General features: G+C 38.4%; 2 protein-coding genes across 2 annotated transcripts; one reads left to right on the top strand and one right to left on the bottom strand.

Annotated features, from left to right (window-relative positions):
- Positions 1-5124: 5124 nt before the first annotated feature.
- mrpl49 (mitochondrial ribosomal protein L49) lies at positions 5125-5933 on the top strand. Its single transcript, XM_042492218.1, has one exon. It carries the CDS (start codon positions 5146-5148, stop codon positions 5650-5652), a length of 507 nt encoding a protein of 168 aa, XP_042348152.1. The 5' UTR covers positions 5125-5145; the 3' UTR covers positions 5653-5933.
- A 2319-nt stretch (positions 5934-8252) lies between these two features.
- Positions 8253-14814, bottom strand: haus7 (HAUS augmin-like complex, subunit 7). The gene is made up of 9 exons (XM_042492018.1): positions 14757-14814; positions 12869-12984; positions 12693-12763; positions 12530-12591; positions 11771-11961; positions 10995-11106; positions 9622-9834; positions 9390-9501; positions 8253-8362 (listed from the first exon to the last, which is right to left on the bottom strand). The coding sequence occupies exons 1-9, from the start codon at positions 14811-14813 to the stop codon at positions 8301-8303; spliced, it is 996 nt and encodes a 331-aa protein (XP_042347952.1). The 5' UTR covers position 14814; the 3' UTR covers positions 8253-8300.
- Between the last annotated feature and the right edge of the window lie 1274 nt (positions 14815-16088).

Consider the following 16088-nt stretch of genomic DNA (forward strand, 5'->3'; position numbering starts at 1 on the left):
GAGAGTGACCCTCCCCCTATTTCCTCACTACAATATATATATTTACACACACACACACACACACACACACACACGTATTTAGGGTCATCCTACCAACATTCATAAAAGCCCATGCTTACCTAGAAACTCCACAACCACTGGCCGATAATCATCCTTAGTTTTGACACCGGATCACAACAATCAGTGAAAATACTCAGTGTCTCCACTGAGTATTTTTTTACATGCACACTATTATCTTACATATGCTGTGCATGTTTTCTGCATTTTTAAAATTGATTCATTGAATTTTTCTTACCTGGTGTTTTTATCCTGTAACCGCATTTACAGCGCATATGTTTTTGTGTCGAACTACATCCTGTATCATGCATCAAATCTTTGTGGAAATATCTAGGCAAAACACCACAAATCGTGTAAGCTTTTATTGTGCATCCCTGCATGACAAAGAGACCATTACCTAAAAGGAACACAAACACAGTCAGTAGAAGATCATGTTGTGAACATCTTATTATGTTTGAAATGATGTGACTGTGTGCTCCTAGGTCGACTGCAACCAAAGGAAAATTAAATGAAGCAGAAGCTCTGATCGGCTGAGCTCCTGACCAACACATAGGAGTTGGTCAATTGGAGCTTGGAACAATTAGTTGCTCAGTGTGTTCAATTAAACTTTTTGGTGACTTTTTAACTCTGAGAGCTGTTTTTAAATCTTATCAATCACAAAATGAAAACTGTAAATGTTAAAGCAAGAAAAAGAAACTATTCTTTTTTAGCATTTAAAAAGGGTAACTTTTTATTTAACTTTAGAGCTCATTGCAGTGCACTGATTTGCTCAGCCCCTCACCCACTCTCTCCCTCTGTTTATCAGCTTCACCAGCCGAGCACCTTTCCGGTTTAGTGCTCCGCTAAATTTAATGAGAATAAAGTGATTCAACTGTGAGGCTCTTCTAGACTTTCAGGATACTTTCAGAATGAATGGATCCAAGCCTAATAATGAAATGAGTTTTTTGTGGGGGCTGTGACGAAGGCTGCGCCTATTTTTCTGTTATTTACATTATTTTTATTTATTTTATTTATCTGTTATTTCTATCTGTTATAACTTCTTTATTGATTATTCTAAAGATATTTTTAAAATTGCTTGATTAATATAACAATGAATTAACCAAAAAAATAAATATTAAAAACCCATTAAAATTTAAACTTTTAATTTTTTCTCAATCATCTATTAAAAACAATAATAGCAGAATATTTTTAAAATTAGTATAATTTCCCAATCACTGCTATGTTGTGATGATGATTGCAAAAATAAATAAATATTAAAATAATAATAATAATAATAATAGAATAGTTGATGACTGATCAGAAAAATACTGAACCTCATATTCAAAAATAATGCTGGAACACACAAATTAATTTAATCACTGTTTATCACCACAGAAGCCCTTTCCCTGAAATGAAAAATCAGTACCTTTTCTTAAGCGCTGGACTTATAACTTAGAATGTTTATGACATGGATTTATTTCATCACTTGAGTAATACTACGTGAAGACAACAATAAGCAGAAGTTTTTTTTGCATCAGTGGTTACAAGGAAAGTAACTGACACTACTCAGACTGTAACACCAGTCACACACTAATACCAGTCATGTAAGCAGCCATTTTCTCACTTGCATACGGCCATTTTATAAAATGGCAGTTAATAACGTAAGGTAGTGTAATGTTAGCAGCAGTGTCATAGTCAAGTCAATTTTATTTATAGAGTCCATTATCACAAAACATGGTTTGCCTCAGAGGGCTTTACAGTGTACGACATCCCTCTGCCCTTAGACCCTCACATCACCCAAGGAAAAACTCCCGAAAAAGAACCCCTGTAACGGGAGAAAAAAAGGAAGAAACCTCAGGAAGAGCGGTAGTGGATGATGAGGGATCCCTCTTCCAGGATGGACAGACATGCAATAGATGTCGTAACCTTGGTTCTGTCCATAATACAATTGACAGTCTGCTTTAGCCCCCAGCAGACTCTGCAGTGGTTGGCTATATCAGAGACGGAATCATCTGCTCCTGAATGTTACGAAGACCAAGGAGATAGTGGTCGACTTCAGGAGGACCAGAACCATGATGACGCCTGGGTGAGGAGGTTGGGACTCATAGAGAACTACAAGTAATCAAGTGTCCACTTGCACTACAGACTGAACTGGAGTACCCACACCAACGCTGTGTACAAGAAGGGGATGAGCCGACTCTATTTCCTGAGGAAGCTCAAATCCTGTTCAAGCTCACACATGTGCAGCAAGATGTTGGAGATCTTCTATCAGTCTGTGGTGGCGAGTGCCATCTGTTGTCCTGTAGTCTCTTTGGGGGAGCAGCATCAGTGCCAGGGATGCTGGCAGGTTGAACAAACTGATCCACAAGGCTGGATCTGTGTTTGACCACAACCTGGACTCATTCCAGTCAGTGACAAAGAGGCGGTCACTGAACAAACTGCTGTCTATCACACACAATCCATCCCATCCCCTTCATGACACTATTCAGAGACAGCAGAGCTCGTTCTCTAACAGTCTCCTTCAGCTCCGCTGTCACAAAGAGCGGTTCAAACAATCATTCCTCCTATTTGCAGTAAGACTCTTTTCCACTGCATGGTACCGGCTCTACTCTACTCGCCTTTCTTTGACTTTCCATAAGGAAAAAGTACCTGGTACCTGGTACCACCTTTTTAGCACCTGCTCTTCTGGGGTTCGGGAGGCCGACAGGGCACTAAGAGGTACTAAAAGGTGACGTGGACACACTGCAGACCACTGATTGGTCAGAGAGAAATGTCACTTTGTCATCAATGCGCAACACGCACGGAATACCCTGAACAGTGCAAACAGCTAAGCTATTGTCTCCATGGATGTATTACAGTGAAACTGTTGCGGCCTCAGTTTTGTATCATTTTTTTCTTTCCCAAAATGGCAACCAGAAAGATCACACCGTGGTCACTCGAGGAGATGCAAACGTTCCTCACCTTGCTGGCTGACGAGCGTATCCAGCGAGTGTGAGTCTGTGTGTATGCATGGTTCAAATTACGGGGTAGCTAAGGGGAGCTTGGCTACCCTGAGACGTTCAGATGGAGCTCTAAAAAAAATGGTTCACTTTTGTGTTATGTATTGTATATTTTCTGCACATACAGGTTCCTGAAATAATAAAAAATATAAGTATTATGTCAATGTTGTGTGTTTATTTGCTCATTACATCCTATTTCCGAACATCTGTCTCCACTATTTAATTTCCATGTTTATTCCTGCTATGGCCATCTGTGCATAAAGCAGTGCTGCGCTCAACTTCTCAAGTCCCATGTTTAAGTTTAATTGTGCAGTTACCATTGTAATATAAAGTTTGAATAGATTTTATTAAAAATCGTTTTGTATTAGTTCTGAATATGTGTCTATGTGACATAAAGCCTGATTGTGATTCATCAGTGATAGAAGATAAGGTTTTCTTAATTCTTTTAGCTAGGATAAAGGCCAGTATTTTATTATCATTATTTAGTAAACAAATTGGTCTCCAATTATCAATAAGTAGCTAATTTGTCCTTTTTTGGTTTCGGAATAAGAGTAATCATATCTTGTGTAAGTGTAGGGGGTAGTTTACCTTGATCATTACTTTCAGAAAGAGTATTAAGAATAAAGGGACTAAGTTCTTTAGCAACTTTTTTTGAAGAATTCACTTGATAAGCCGTCACCACCAGGCGATTTGTTATTTTTGAGACTCTGAATTGCATCTTCTACCTCTTCTAGAGATGATTGGGCATCACAAATTATTCGATCAGCACCAGAAATAAGCTTACATTGTTTAATAGAATTTAATAATTGAGTTGTTTTTTCTTCTGAAAAGTTAGAGGTGGATAAATTGGCATAAAAATTTGAGCAAAATGAAGCTATTGCTTTGTGATTAGTTGTAAGGAGGTTATAAAGGAGGAGTTATATAGTAAATCTATTATAAATCTAGTCCGACCATGGATCTGACGTCATGCAAAAGTGGATGGCCATAATCTTGCGATTTTGAGGCGGTCGCAGGCGTTAGGGCCAGGCGCTGCAGTTGCTCTCCACCGACTGATCAGCTGATCGAACAGCTGATTGGTTCAGATGTTGACTTACCAGTATGACCTGTCAGTAATACATTTTAATTTTGTTGAATTTCAGAGATTTGGAATTAACTTGTTGTATTTGAAGTTATTTGTTTTTCTGTTAACAGAGTACATGTTAAAAAAAAAAGAAGCTCGAACAAACCTAGTGGCTGCTGTCCATGGATCTATGGTCGACAACCATAATACATCCATGTCGACAACCAGTGCGATGCTTTTTTTTTTTATTAACAATTTACAGCATTCATAATAACCATTGTTACAGCCATGGGGTTAGAGAAAGAAGAAGAAGAAAAAACACAACACAGAGATAACAGAAAAGAAAGAAAAAAAAAATGCATGCATGATAATATATATGCATTCATCAAGTTTTATAGTATTTTTCCAAGACAGAGTCAGTTTTCAGAGCCTTCTTGCTTTTAAGTCCATTAATAGTCATGTAATATTGCTTCAGATCATTTAGGAAGTGATCAAAGCTGGGTTTGGAGTTGGTCCATTTTTTCTTATGAATGTGAAATTTTCCTAGAAAAAGCAGTAGCTGTAAAAAAAACCCCAAAAAAGGTAATTTATCAATCTTATAATCACACTTTAACAGAAATTTCAGACCACCAGTTGAGTTAAATATGTGTTTTGGGAGAGTATTCCATATATTGTCTTTTTCTTTGATTAAGTTAGTTAACCATTTAACTTCGAAAGTTTTATTTAATGTTTCAAAACTTAATACCTCCAGACCACCGTCCCTTCTCAAGTTACATAAAATGTAAACACAGAGAGAAGAGAAAAGAAATAAAGAAAAAGAAAACAAAAAAATGCATGCATGTTAATATATATGCATTAATCAAGTTTTATAGTATTTTTCCAAGACAGAGCCAGTTTTGAGAGCCTACTTGCTTTTAAGTCCGATGTGCGATGCTTACTTCCGGTTAGCCTACAAAAATACGTCATCTCTTCGCCACTAATAAATGCTATGCTACAGGAAGTGCTTCACAATTTCTGCTTCCGGCCCGATGCTTTGCACTATTTGACAAGATGGCGACGTACACGGTGCTCCGCGGGGCGCTGCGAGGAGCCTTGCTCCGGTCCCCGGGGCCTGGTGCCGCGGCTGTCCGGTCTGTCTGTGCCGCTGCTCCTCAGGAAACAAAGAGAGCGATTACAGAATCCGCGGAGGAATACAAGTTCGTGGAGCGGCTCATCCCGTCGTCCCGGGTCCCCGCTCCGCTTAAACACGCCGGTCCCGCCCCGTCAGGCTGGACCCCGCCGGCAGAGTCCCCGCCTGATCTCCCCTACATGATCCGCCGCTCCCGGATGCACAACATCCCGGTGTACACCGACCTGACGCACGGCAGCCGCAAGACCACGCTGGTGCGCAAAGTGGAGGGAGATATCTGGGCTCTCGAAAGGGATGTGAGACAGTACCTGAAGGAGGTGACGGGGAAGGAGCTGCCCACACAGGTCAACGAGGTCACCATGACCCTGAAGGTCAAAGGTCACTTTGATAAGGAGCTGAAGGAGTGGCTGATCGGTAAAGGCTTCTGAGTGCTGCTGAGACTCCAGGACATCATGGTGCTCAGGGGACACGCGGCTGCACACGCGCAGCTGGACAGAAACACGTGACACTGTTTGGGATCAACTGGCATGGCAACACCTTCAAATATTGTCCTTTTATCAGTCTATATGGAAGAACAGCTGTGGACTACTGCCTCTGCTGGACTCTGTTAAGACACCAGAGACATGTTAAAGTTGCAGGAGCTTTGGGTGTTAATGATGTACATATGTGTATGTTGTGAATTTAACATTAAATATAAAAGTGCAGCTCACTTCCTGTTTGTTGTGTCTTATACTCTATTGAACCAATCAGAAGCAGGGAAAGAAGTTATGACCCGCAGGAGGCACAAGTTGAGTTTCACCTGTTGTTAAAAGCTGTTAAGATTGTAATCAGGAGTGGAAATAAACATTACTGTCCACCTGCTGCTGTCAGCTGGTCTCCAAAATCTACCAGCCATCCAGATTACTATTGGGTTTTTACTGTTGGAGTAAATCTATAGCAGCCACTTTCACATTTTACAACATTTGGCTGCAAAATTTGCAAGAAATTAGTCATTTAAAAAAAAAAAAAGCAAATGAGTTGAGGAAGGTTTTCAATTATAATAATTCTGTAACATTTTCTTGTTAACCCTTTGAAACCTGAGAAAACTGGCTTGCTTTCTTCAAAATCACAAGGAGGCAGTGAGCAACATTATATGTTGAACATTTCTAACCACATTGCTTTTTTCACCGTTTTTGAAATAAATTTCACCAATGTTCAGAGTTCAAGTTTCAAATATTGTGAAAGCCGTGTGAATGCAGCACAGGGAAAAGTGATGTGGCTTTAGGTTTGTAAAGGCGAACAGTGTGCAGTCCTTTGAGTTTTTGTCTCCGCCTGAGATGGTTTGCGCCTGTGAGGGCCAGCTTGATTTTATTGAAAAGCTTGTTTTCTAGCCATAAAATATTACATCTCAAATTACATATAGCAGTAGAAACACTGCAAATGCGTGTGCAAAGACTGAAACCACTGAATGCTTGGGTTTTTTTTTGACTGAAACCTGAACAAATTGGTGTGATTTCTTTCAGAAACATGAAAAGAAGGCAGTGAACAACTTACCAAAAATTACACAAAAATCAGCGGTAAATTGTTACAAAATAAAGTTACAACAATAATACTGGAAATTTGGGGGAAAAATGGAAATTACCTGAAAAAGAAAATACATATAAATAATAAAACCAAATATATATTTTTTCCATAACCCAATTTTAAGTATGTAATTATAAATATAGTTTTAGTTATTCTCTTGTCACATTTTACAATATTTTTGCAATTTGAAAGCCATTTCTGGTCAAGTTCACACCAATTTGCTGTTTCAAAGGGTTAAATGCTTGTGAAAGGTGTCTGAATGCTGTACGAGAAAGGTATTATCAATCCAGATTCAAAGGGTTAAACTACCTTAAACAATCAATCACTGAACAAAATTTTCTATTGATAAGCTAAATGCTGCAGCTCGAAAAGATGATCACAAAATAAAAATTAAAAGACAAAAAACAAACAATAAACCTAAACAATAAATCAAACCTGCTGGGGTAACAACCAAAGTTTAAAACATTTACATTTATTCAGCAATATAATATGAACATCTACGGACATTAAACTGAAATTGCATTGCTAGACAACAGCTTGGGTCTATGTTTACTTCCCGTCAGCTGACAAGAAAACTACAGAAACAAGGAAAGGTCCAAATATGCACTTTTGTTTTTGTGTTATTGGTCTCCAAACGGATCACGTCTCTGCATGCTGTCAGCTGCATCTCAAGCATCTGTTTGCTCCAAGACACAGTTACACCATGATACACAAAAGAACAGGGCAGGAAAACACACACGTTAATGTAAAAATGTCAGCAAGAATCGTGTGTTTTTTAATCTGGTGGAAGGATCTTTCAGAAAACAAAGATATGACCGCCACTCTGACTCTGACAGAACTGACACCAAAGTTTGGCTCCTGGAACATGACCCTCATGACCCTTACATGTTTTACATTATTATTGTCAGCTGATGTTATACACACACACACACTGCAAAACATTCCTTTATAAAACACAAAAGGACCCATTTCCAATGTTTATGATGTCGACGATAAAACCATCTATATTAAGTACTGCAAAGGACAACACGCTTCAACAAAAGCAGACACTCACCGGCTGAAGCTGCTCCACACAGAAGTGTAGAGTTATGGTTGATTACATGGAATACATTTGTTGTCAGTATTAAGATGTGAATGATCATACAAAATCTGCCAAACTCCTCAGTCATACCGAAGTTAGCATAATAAACATGGTGTGTATGACTCCATCAAACCGTGTTAGTTCTCTACAGATCAAACGATGAGTGCACGTATTCTGAAATGTGTCCGGGCGAAGGTAGCCATCACCGGTTAATCTTTGTAAAATCAATCAACACTCATTTTTGTTCCCGATCCTTTTTGACGTTTAAAGTCGGAACATACCAACAGGTCAGACTCTGTCATTATGACCACATCATGTGAAGTGCTTTTCTCACTTTCAGCAGTCAGCGGACATTCAACCTGATGCTTTCTTGTTATTTGTGTGTGTGTGTGTGTGTGTGTGTGTGTGTGTGTGTGTGTGTGGCTTAAAGTGTCAGGGATGAAGCAGGGAGGAAAAATCTTTAAATCGCCTTGTGAGTTCCTCCAATTGGTCGGCTGGAAAAAACAAAAGCAGGAAACAAAGATTGAAGAATGTGCAACAAGCTGTATTCAAACCCCCTTACTATACTGACAGTTCATACCAATTTAGCCATAATGTAGCAAGCAGCATGATGTATACACAAACAGAAGCAAAATCAGCACTATGCCAAGAGTACCTGTATGATGCACTGGTAGACAAGGAGGAATATGAGTATTATTCTAAAAATTCCTATTTTAATTTTGTGTACTGATAGCAATTCACAATTGTAACTAGGCAACAGTCTTTCTGTAACCAGCATAGAACTACATTTCTTCTTCTACCCATGATGTTATAATGTTAAAATCAAGTCTGTGAAGCCAGTGCTCGATACAGCGATGACAACAACGTTGTTAGCTGTCAGTAAGAAAAGGAAGTGAATCAGCGTTGCCTAGTTTTACCATTTGATCGGAGTCTCTTAATTTGCTTCTACACTTAGCGTAATACACTGATACCGTCATTTACAGTATACCATGGCAAAATACCAAGATGGTATAAAAGTATGAAAAAAAACCCCAAAACCGCCTAATCCTAATACACAGCTGGTTGAAAACCAGTAAAGTCTCCCTTAAAGTCAAACATTAAGTTATATGTTTTCCCCTTTCAAAAGCCAGAATGTCTGGTCCAGCATACTGCAAAATAAATTGATTTCATTTTCATACTACATACTATGTTTGCTGGTAGTATGTAGTAGGTGGTTTTGAATACAGCCTATGAGCCCTGACACACCAAGTCGACAGTGTGAGCATCTGTTGCCCTCGTCGTTGCGGTGCAGTCGCCGTCTGCTGGTAGAGATATTTCCTCTCACGCAGCAGCAGAACGCACGTGCTGATTGGCCGTAGGCTGTAGTCTTTGCAGTGTGTTTATGTGCAGCTTTTTGGCCAAGATGCAGGCAACATGAGGCAGCACAGCAGTCGACTTTCAGAGCTGCTTTTTCTTTGAAGTCAGTTTGTTGTGAGTGGGCCTTATGCGTGAGTGTGCATGTGACAGAGAATAATCACTTACGTAAATTGTGCTTCTCTCCTCGGCTCTGGTAGCGAGGCTTTGTTTGGAGGTGGTTTACATCCTCATTCATGGATACAGAAGCTTCAGATACTTCCTTCAGCATTTCCAGCTCCTGAGAGATAACACACACACACACCAAAGAGGAAAAAGTGTCAGTGTGAGCTGTTTTCTACAGATCGGACTTAAGGTGAGACAGAGTTTTGCAACCGTTTTTCGACATATGTGGGAGTACCATGGTGAAGGCTAGCAGGAGTTGGTGTATCCTCTGGAAGATGTCGGTCTCCGTGCTGAAGCTGGGGGGATCTCTGCTGCAGTACGCTCTCAGGTCTGTTTCATAAACGTGGCTGAAAGTAGCCATCAGCTGCTGGAGGTCACAGGCCGCCACACGCAGTGAGCTCGGAGAGAAGACGCCAGGACTCTGTAGCTCACTGCTCAGGAATTCGCACTGAGAGCAGGGTGGAGACAGAAAAGAACAGCAAACAAAAAGCACTGGTTACTTGCAGAACGTGAAGGCACGTCCAGCCAAATGTACGGGGCCTGTGTATGAGGACATGGACACCCTGTTCAGGGTTCACATACACTTTTACCATTACATTTCCAGGACTTTTACGCAAATTTTAAAGACAAAATATTCTCTGAAATGACTATCGATACTGTTTATCAGTTCTTTTTCATTACTATATAATTTTTAAAAAATATATCATAAAAAAAAAATAATGAATTCGTAACAGTATTAAACCTGAATACTTTAATATATGATAGCTACTGTTCATTATTTATGAGATGGGATATTTTTTTTTTATTTTGGTTTACAGGAGGGATGTACAACTTTAAAATGCTGTATTTTGTTTTTGTTTTACTGCCCATTATTAAAAATAACATGTTTTCTTATTTTAAAAAAAGGCTGAAAAAAGGCCAAAATGATACCATTTACCACAGCCAGACACTGTAAAAACAGAAATTATCATTGGATTTCAAATTTCCAACAGTGAACACATCATGTGTTATTATACATTATTCCGTTATTAAGAAACTAAATTCCATGACATTTCCCAAAACTTTCATGGTACATTTGGTTTTTCAAGTTTTCCATGCCTGGAAATTGCAAATTCCATAACTTTCAGGCAAATTTTAAAGACTATACATTCTCTGAAACAACCTAATACTTCTTATCAGTTCTTTTTCATTACTATAATTTTAAAAAAGTTATCTAAAAAAATAATGGATTCAGATCAAGATTAGAACTAATTATTTAATCAAAATATTTTCTTTTTAGAGGGGAGGAGGTGGTGCAAAAAGGGGGAAGCACGTCAAATCATTTTTTAAGCACAGGGGAGGGATTATTTTTATTCTACTGCTTATTATTAAATATAACATGTTTTCTTTTTTTAAAAAAAAAGGCCCAAAAGTCGCAAAAATGACACCATATATCATAGCCAGACAATGTAAAAAAACAAAATTTGTGATAGTGTTGAAAATTTGTGAAACAAAATTTTATGACTTTTCCAAAACTTTCAGAGTACGTTTAGTTTTCCAAAACTTGCTCAGGCCTTTGCCATTTGCAAATTCCATTACTTTTCCTGTCCGCAGACATGAACACCATACCTGTGACTGCAGCTGCTCCAGTGCTGACTGAGTCCGCTGCAGAGCGCTGACAACATCAGCTGCGTCTTCTCTGCTCGGCTTAGAGGATGCCTTAGTGCCCTTTCGTAAAGCCCTGTGAGGTGCAGAACAGCAGGAAGAGGAGCTGAGACACTGATGCTGCATGCCGCCAACGAGAAATGATATGAGCAACCACTAAACTTCTACACTTACTGTGAGTACATTTAACCCTATAAAACCTGGGCATACAAAAAGTACCCAGAAATGAGAAAGAAAATTACTTGAAAATTAGCAAAAATAAATAAATAAATAAAAGTAAATTAAATAAATAAACAACACCCCCAAAAAACCTAAACACACAAAAAAAACCCACAAAATGTCAAAGTTCAGTGAGACATAGGAAATGACCTGGAAAACTGCTTATCAATTATAATAAATCAGTGGAGAAAAAAATAGTTGGCTTTAAATTTTCTCCCTAGCTTTAAAATAATATAAATATAAATAATATTAAATAATAATAATAATTTCTTTCTTTTTGTGGAACACTTCATGCTAAGTTCCTCATTGCCTTTTTACCATTTTCGAGAGAAATTGCACGAATTTGCTCAGTGTTCAAAGGTTTAAAAACCTGTGAGAGGCGTCTCAACGCAGCACAAGAAAAGTGATAACTACGCAGGTTTGAAAGGGTTAAATGAGAGAATGGCAACAAGCAGCAGATAGAAACTGAAGGAGGGGATGTAATGTGTGAGCAAATGGAAAATCAACGACAGTGTACATACTTGATGTGAGCAGGCCAGGGGTCGAGCGCGGGTTTGAGCATGTGTGTGAAGTGCGGCAGGTTCTCAGCAGCGTACAGTTCGTTCAGCAGCATCTCTGGATCCACTCGGAGCCCCGCGGACTTCTCACAGCCAGGAACTACAGACAAAAGCTGCTCCAGGAACTGAAGCTGCCGCTGAGGATTCGCATCACCCTGGATAAATGGTTTGTTGGACAAAACACAGGTTAATATTGTTTGTGTTTTGTTTGCAGACATCATAAAACACAGAAAACTATAGAGCGAGTACTAAAGAGCAAATTATATTGCAAAAAAGTATCTGCAGTCTCCAACTCCAAAACAAGCGATGGGCTGTTTCCCATCACCAGTGGTGGAAGAAGTATGCCGTTTTTTTTCACTTAAGTAAAAGTACTAATACCACACTGTGAAAATACTGTTAGAAGTAAAAATGTATTGAAAATGTTAGTTAGGTACAAGTAAGTACAATCAGGAAAATGTACTTAAAGTATTGAAAATAAAAGTACCCAATGCTACTGTTTAAGTTTCATAGCTCAACATTTTGTGAAATTAATTGATTAATTTATGGCTTTTTAAGGCCTTGAATTTGAGAATATTAATTCAAGGCTTTTTAAGACATATAAGACATAGCAAGTCCCCTGAAAACAGGTCAGGAACAGGATTTTTTGTTTATTGTGACAATGCATATTTATACATACTGTATGTAAACTGGTAACATCTCTAATGGTTTCATGCTGCCTCTCACCCTGATCAGGTCCAGGTCATCAGCTTTACACAGCATCAACTCCTGCCCCAGCACTGCCATTTCTGTTTGTGGCAAAACACACCGCAGCCGTAAAAGACGTCATGCGAGACTGTTAATCATGTCCCGTGTAGCAGAGTTTGCGTTTGATGGACGACAATGTTACCTTTAGTCAGAACATCTGGGCTCTTGGATCTCATCGACATCGCCTTGGAATTAGCAAAGTTTGGGTTGATACTGTAAAGTGACAGGTCAGCATGTCAGAGGGGTTTGCTTCTGTTTAAAGTCAGATTATTTCTAAAGGACGAGAACATAGTTGATGTTCTACGTGGTTTATTTTACCTGCTGCAGATCCATGCCAGTATGTCTGTGCGGTGCTGAGAGGGAGAACACAGCAGCTGCAGCATGCTGTCCGCCTCCTGCAGGTACAGACCCTCCACCAAGGGACAAGACGCAGCCTCGACAGAGACAAAACACAGACGGGACATTCAACTTAAGACAATTTTATGTGCTCCATTACTTTAATGGCAAAACTTTACATAGCAAGAGACAGTAACAATAGTAATTTGGCAGAGGTTCATGTCAAATATAACATAGTACATTTACTGAAGTACTGTACTTGCATACAAATTTGAGGTATTTGTATGCAAGTTTTTCTTAACATGAGTATTTTCTTTACTTTCCACTTAATACATTTACTTGACTATATTTCAAAGGGAAATATTGTTCTTTTTACTCCACTACATTTATCTGATAGCTTAAGTTACTAGTTACTTTACTAATTAATATTTTTGCACAAAAAAGTTTAGAAAATATGCTGGTTTGTTATAAATCAATCTACCAAATAGCTCATACAAGTAAGATAAAAATGATTACACAATTAATTACTTAGATGATTGACAGACAATAAAAAAATATTAGTCATTTTCTATTTTATGTTTTTTCCTTTCAATTTGTGGTTTGTTTCTTTTGTTGTTTTTTTATTTTTCTGCGTTGGGCACTTTTATTTTTAATACTTTTCCCTTTGACAGTGTATCTTCACAGTGTGGAGTAAGTACTTAAGTACTTAATTAAAGGAAATGAATATTTCCCCCATTTATGTATAAAAATTCAGAATTTTGGTCAAGGCTGTGTGCGGAATATTTTGCATGTACTGATATATTTCTGACAAATGTAAACGTACATTTATTTCTTACATTCAATTTTGCCAAAATGACAGAAAAATGTGCACAATATTATTTTTGTTTGTTTGCAGACATAATAAAATGCAGAGAGCTTATTATATAGCAAAGTCATATTTCAAAAACTGCATCTGGAGTCTTCAACTCCAAAACAAGTGCAGTGCTGTTTACATCACCGGTGGTGGAAGAAGTATGCTCTCTCTTTACTAAAGTAAAAGTATTAATACCACACTGTGAAAATACTCATGACAAGTAACATTCCTGCATTGAAAATGTACCCGATGCAAAAAGAATAAAATAAAATAAAAACAATAAAAAACAAACAAACAAAAATCCCTCAAAATAATAATAATAAAGAAGAAAATGACTGAAATGCATATCAAAATAGTTGCCAATTCATTTTCTGTCAATCATCAAACACTAATTGTTTCAACTTACATGTATAAGCTGTTTGGTCATTTCATTTATAACCAAACACCACATTTTACAAATTCTTCTTATGATTTTGAATGTAGAAATCTTGATTTGTAAAGCAACTACAAGCTGTCATATAAATGTAGTGAAGTAAAAAGTACACTGTTCCCCTCTGAAATGTATTCAAGTAAAGGTAAAAAAAAAAAGTGTCATGAAATGAATATAATTAACGTACAAATACATCAAATTTGTAATTTAGTACAGTACTTGAGTAAATGTACCTAGTTACATTCAACCACTAAGCAAAATGCCCTCAAAATGAGCAACAAGGAGCCTGTCGATGCCTTTTATTAATTTTGAGAATAACATTTGGTTAAAAGAGTAATGTGAAATATACTGTATCTGAATCCCGCTGCGGGGAAGCAGGTTTTACACTGAGCACTGAGGTTTTTGGATGAAAGGATAAGAGAACAAATCTCGTAGGAATGTGATGGATGCTACATGAGCCGACTGTGGCTGGCTGCCCGAAAATACGTGTAGCAGCATTTATGAGAATAAACAACATTAACCCAACTTCCGGGAAGCGTGCATTGTTATTTTACCAAAACATTTCCCATCACTTTCACTTGTTTTACCTGTAACGCGGCATAAACACTTCGAACAAGCTGCTCTTCCTTCGAAGCACCCGCCATTTTCCAAACAACTCTGCTTCTTCTTCTGCAGTCTTCTTATTATTTTCCATTTCCGGCGGGCTGGATGCCATGCGGCACACTGCCGCCCCTACAGGCCAGGATTATACTGCAGTTTGAAGTGCTATATAACAAACGGTACATCTTTATATACAGTCAACAGTCTAATCCTGTTTAATTGTGTGATTTATTCCCGGTGTGATTAAACAGGCTCTTCATTGTCACTGTGTTTTTTGTGTTAGCCTTAAAGTGTGATAATGCAGCATATAGCTTTGCTCTGCTTTTTTTGTTTTTTAAATGTTTTATTAATTATTTGGGTGAGGTACTTCAGATATTTTTTAAGCATAGAGAAGGAGATTTCATTTTTGGCACAGGGGTGAGACGTTTAACTTTAAATGGTTGTGTTTTGTATTTATATTAAAAACCCTCAGAACCCTCAACCTTTTAGAGGCATGTTTTCTTTTACAAATCTCCAAAATCACACCATTTATTTATCATAGCCAGAAACTGTGAAATACAGTTAATTAATGGCTGTGTCCAAAGCATTTCTTTCTGAGGCCAGTGTATTTTTCAACACTTTCTCATCCAAACTGGTCACACATGCCACTTTACAGTGAACTTCCAACATATTATGCGTCAGGTATCCTTCTGCATCTGTTGATGTTCCAGGACGCCACAGCCGCAACACAAGCACATGGTGGGATCACACTGCACATGGTTTTGTTTTGACAACAAAAGCACATGGAAACCAATGCTGGGAAGTCAACAAATGCACATACTGCCACAGATGGTTAGGATTAGGGGAAGGAGGCACATGATAAAGTGCAAAAAACAAAAACACAATCACATTAACAGAGGAACCAAAATCTGTACTCTGTACCCCTTTCACCAGTCTTACATGTACCCTCACACTCCATCATTACCAGCAGCATTTCAACCTGACAACGTTCTGCTGCATTTTATGTTGATGCAACAGGTGCTGCCCAGCCGTGTTCTCAACTGATGCTGTCTTTGCACAAATCACAGGAATGCAGCAGGTGCCATCTGGCTGCCCGGGTCATAACACCATGATATAGTAATAATAATAATGACAATAATAACACCATGGCCTGACAGAACTGGACATTGGACAGAACCGGGCACCATTCAGTGGCGTCCAAACAGCTTGTGACACCATAATCTTACGCCAAAACTGAGAGTTGAAAAATGTTAATTTTTTTGGGTAAGAACACTGTGCCCATCAGCTGAGCAGGCACGGTGGAGGAGGGACATATAATA

Source organism: Plectropomus leopardus, chromosome 8, assembly GCF_008729295.1.
Source record: "Plectropomus leopardus isolate mb chromosome 8, YSFRI_Pleo_2.0, whole genome shotgun sequence".
NCBI lineage: Eukaryota > Metazoa > Chordata > Actinopteri > Perciformes > Serranidae > Plectropomus > Plectropomus leopardus.

Excerpts from the sequence above, each read along its gene's own strand:
- mrpl49 (XM_042492218.1), top strand. The coding sequence starts at position 5,146 with ATGGCGACGTACACGGTGCTCCGCGGGGCGCTGCGAGGAGCCTTGCTC.
- haus7 (XM_042492018.1), bottom strand. The coding sequence starts at position 14,813 with ATGGCGGGTGCTTCGAAGGAAGAGCAGCTTGTTCGAAGTGTTTATGCC. Across the intron at positions 12,985-14,756 it reads GTGTTTATGCCGCGTTACAG|GCTGCGTCTTGTCCCTTGGT; the intron begins GTAAAACAAGTG and ends GTCTCTGTCGAG. Across the intron at positions 11,962-12,529 it reads ATGACCTGGACCTGATCAGG|GGTGATGCGAATCCTCAGCG; the intron begins GTGAGAGGCAGC and ends CCATTTATCCAG.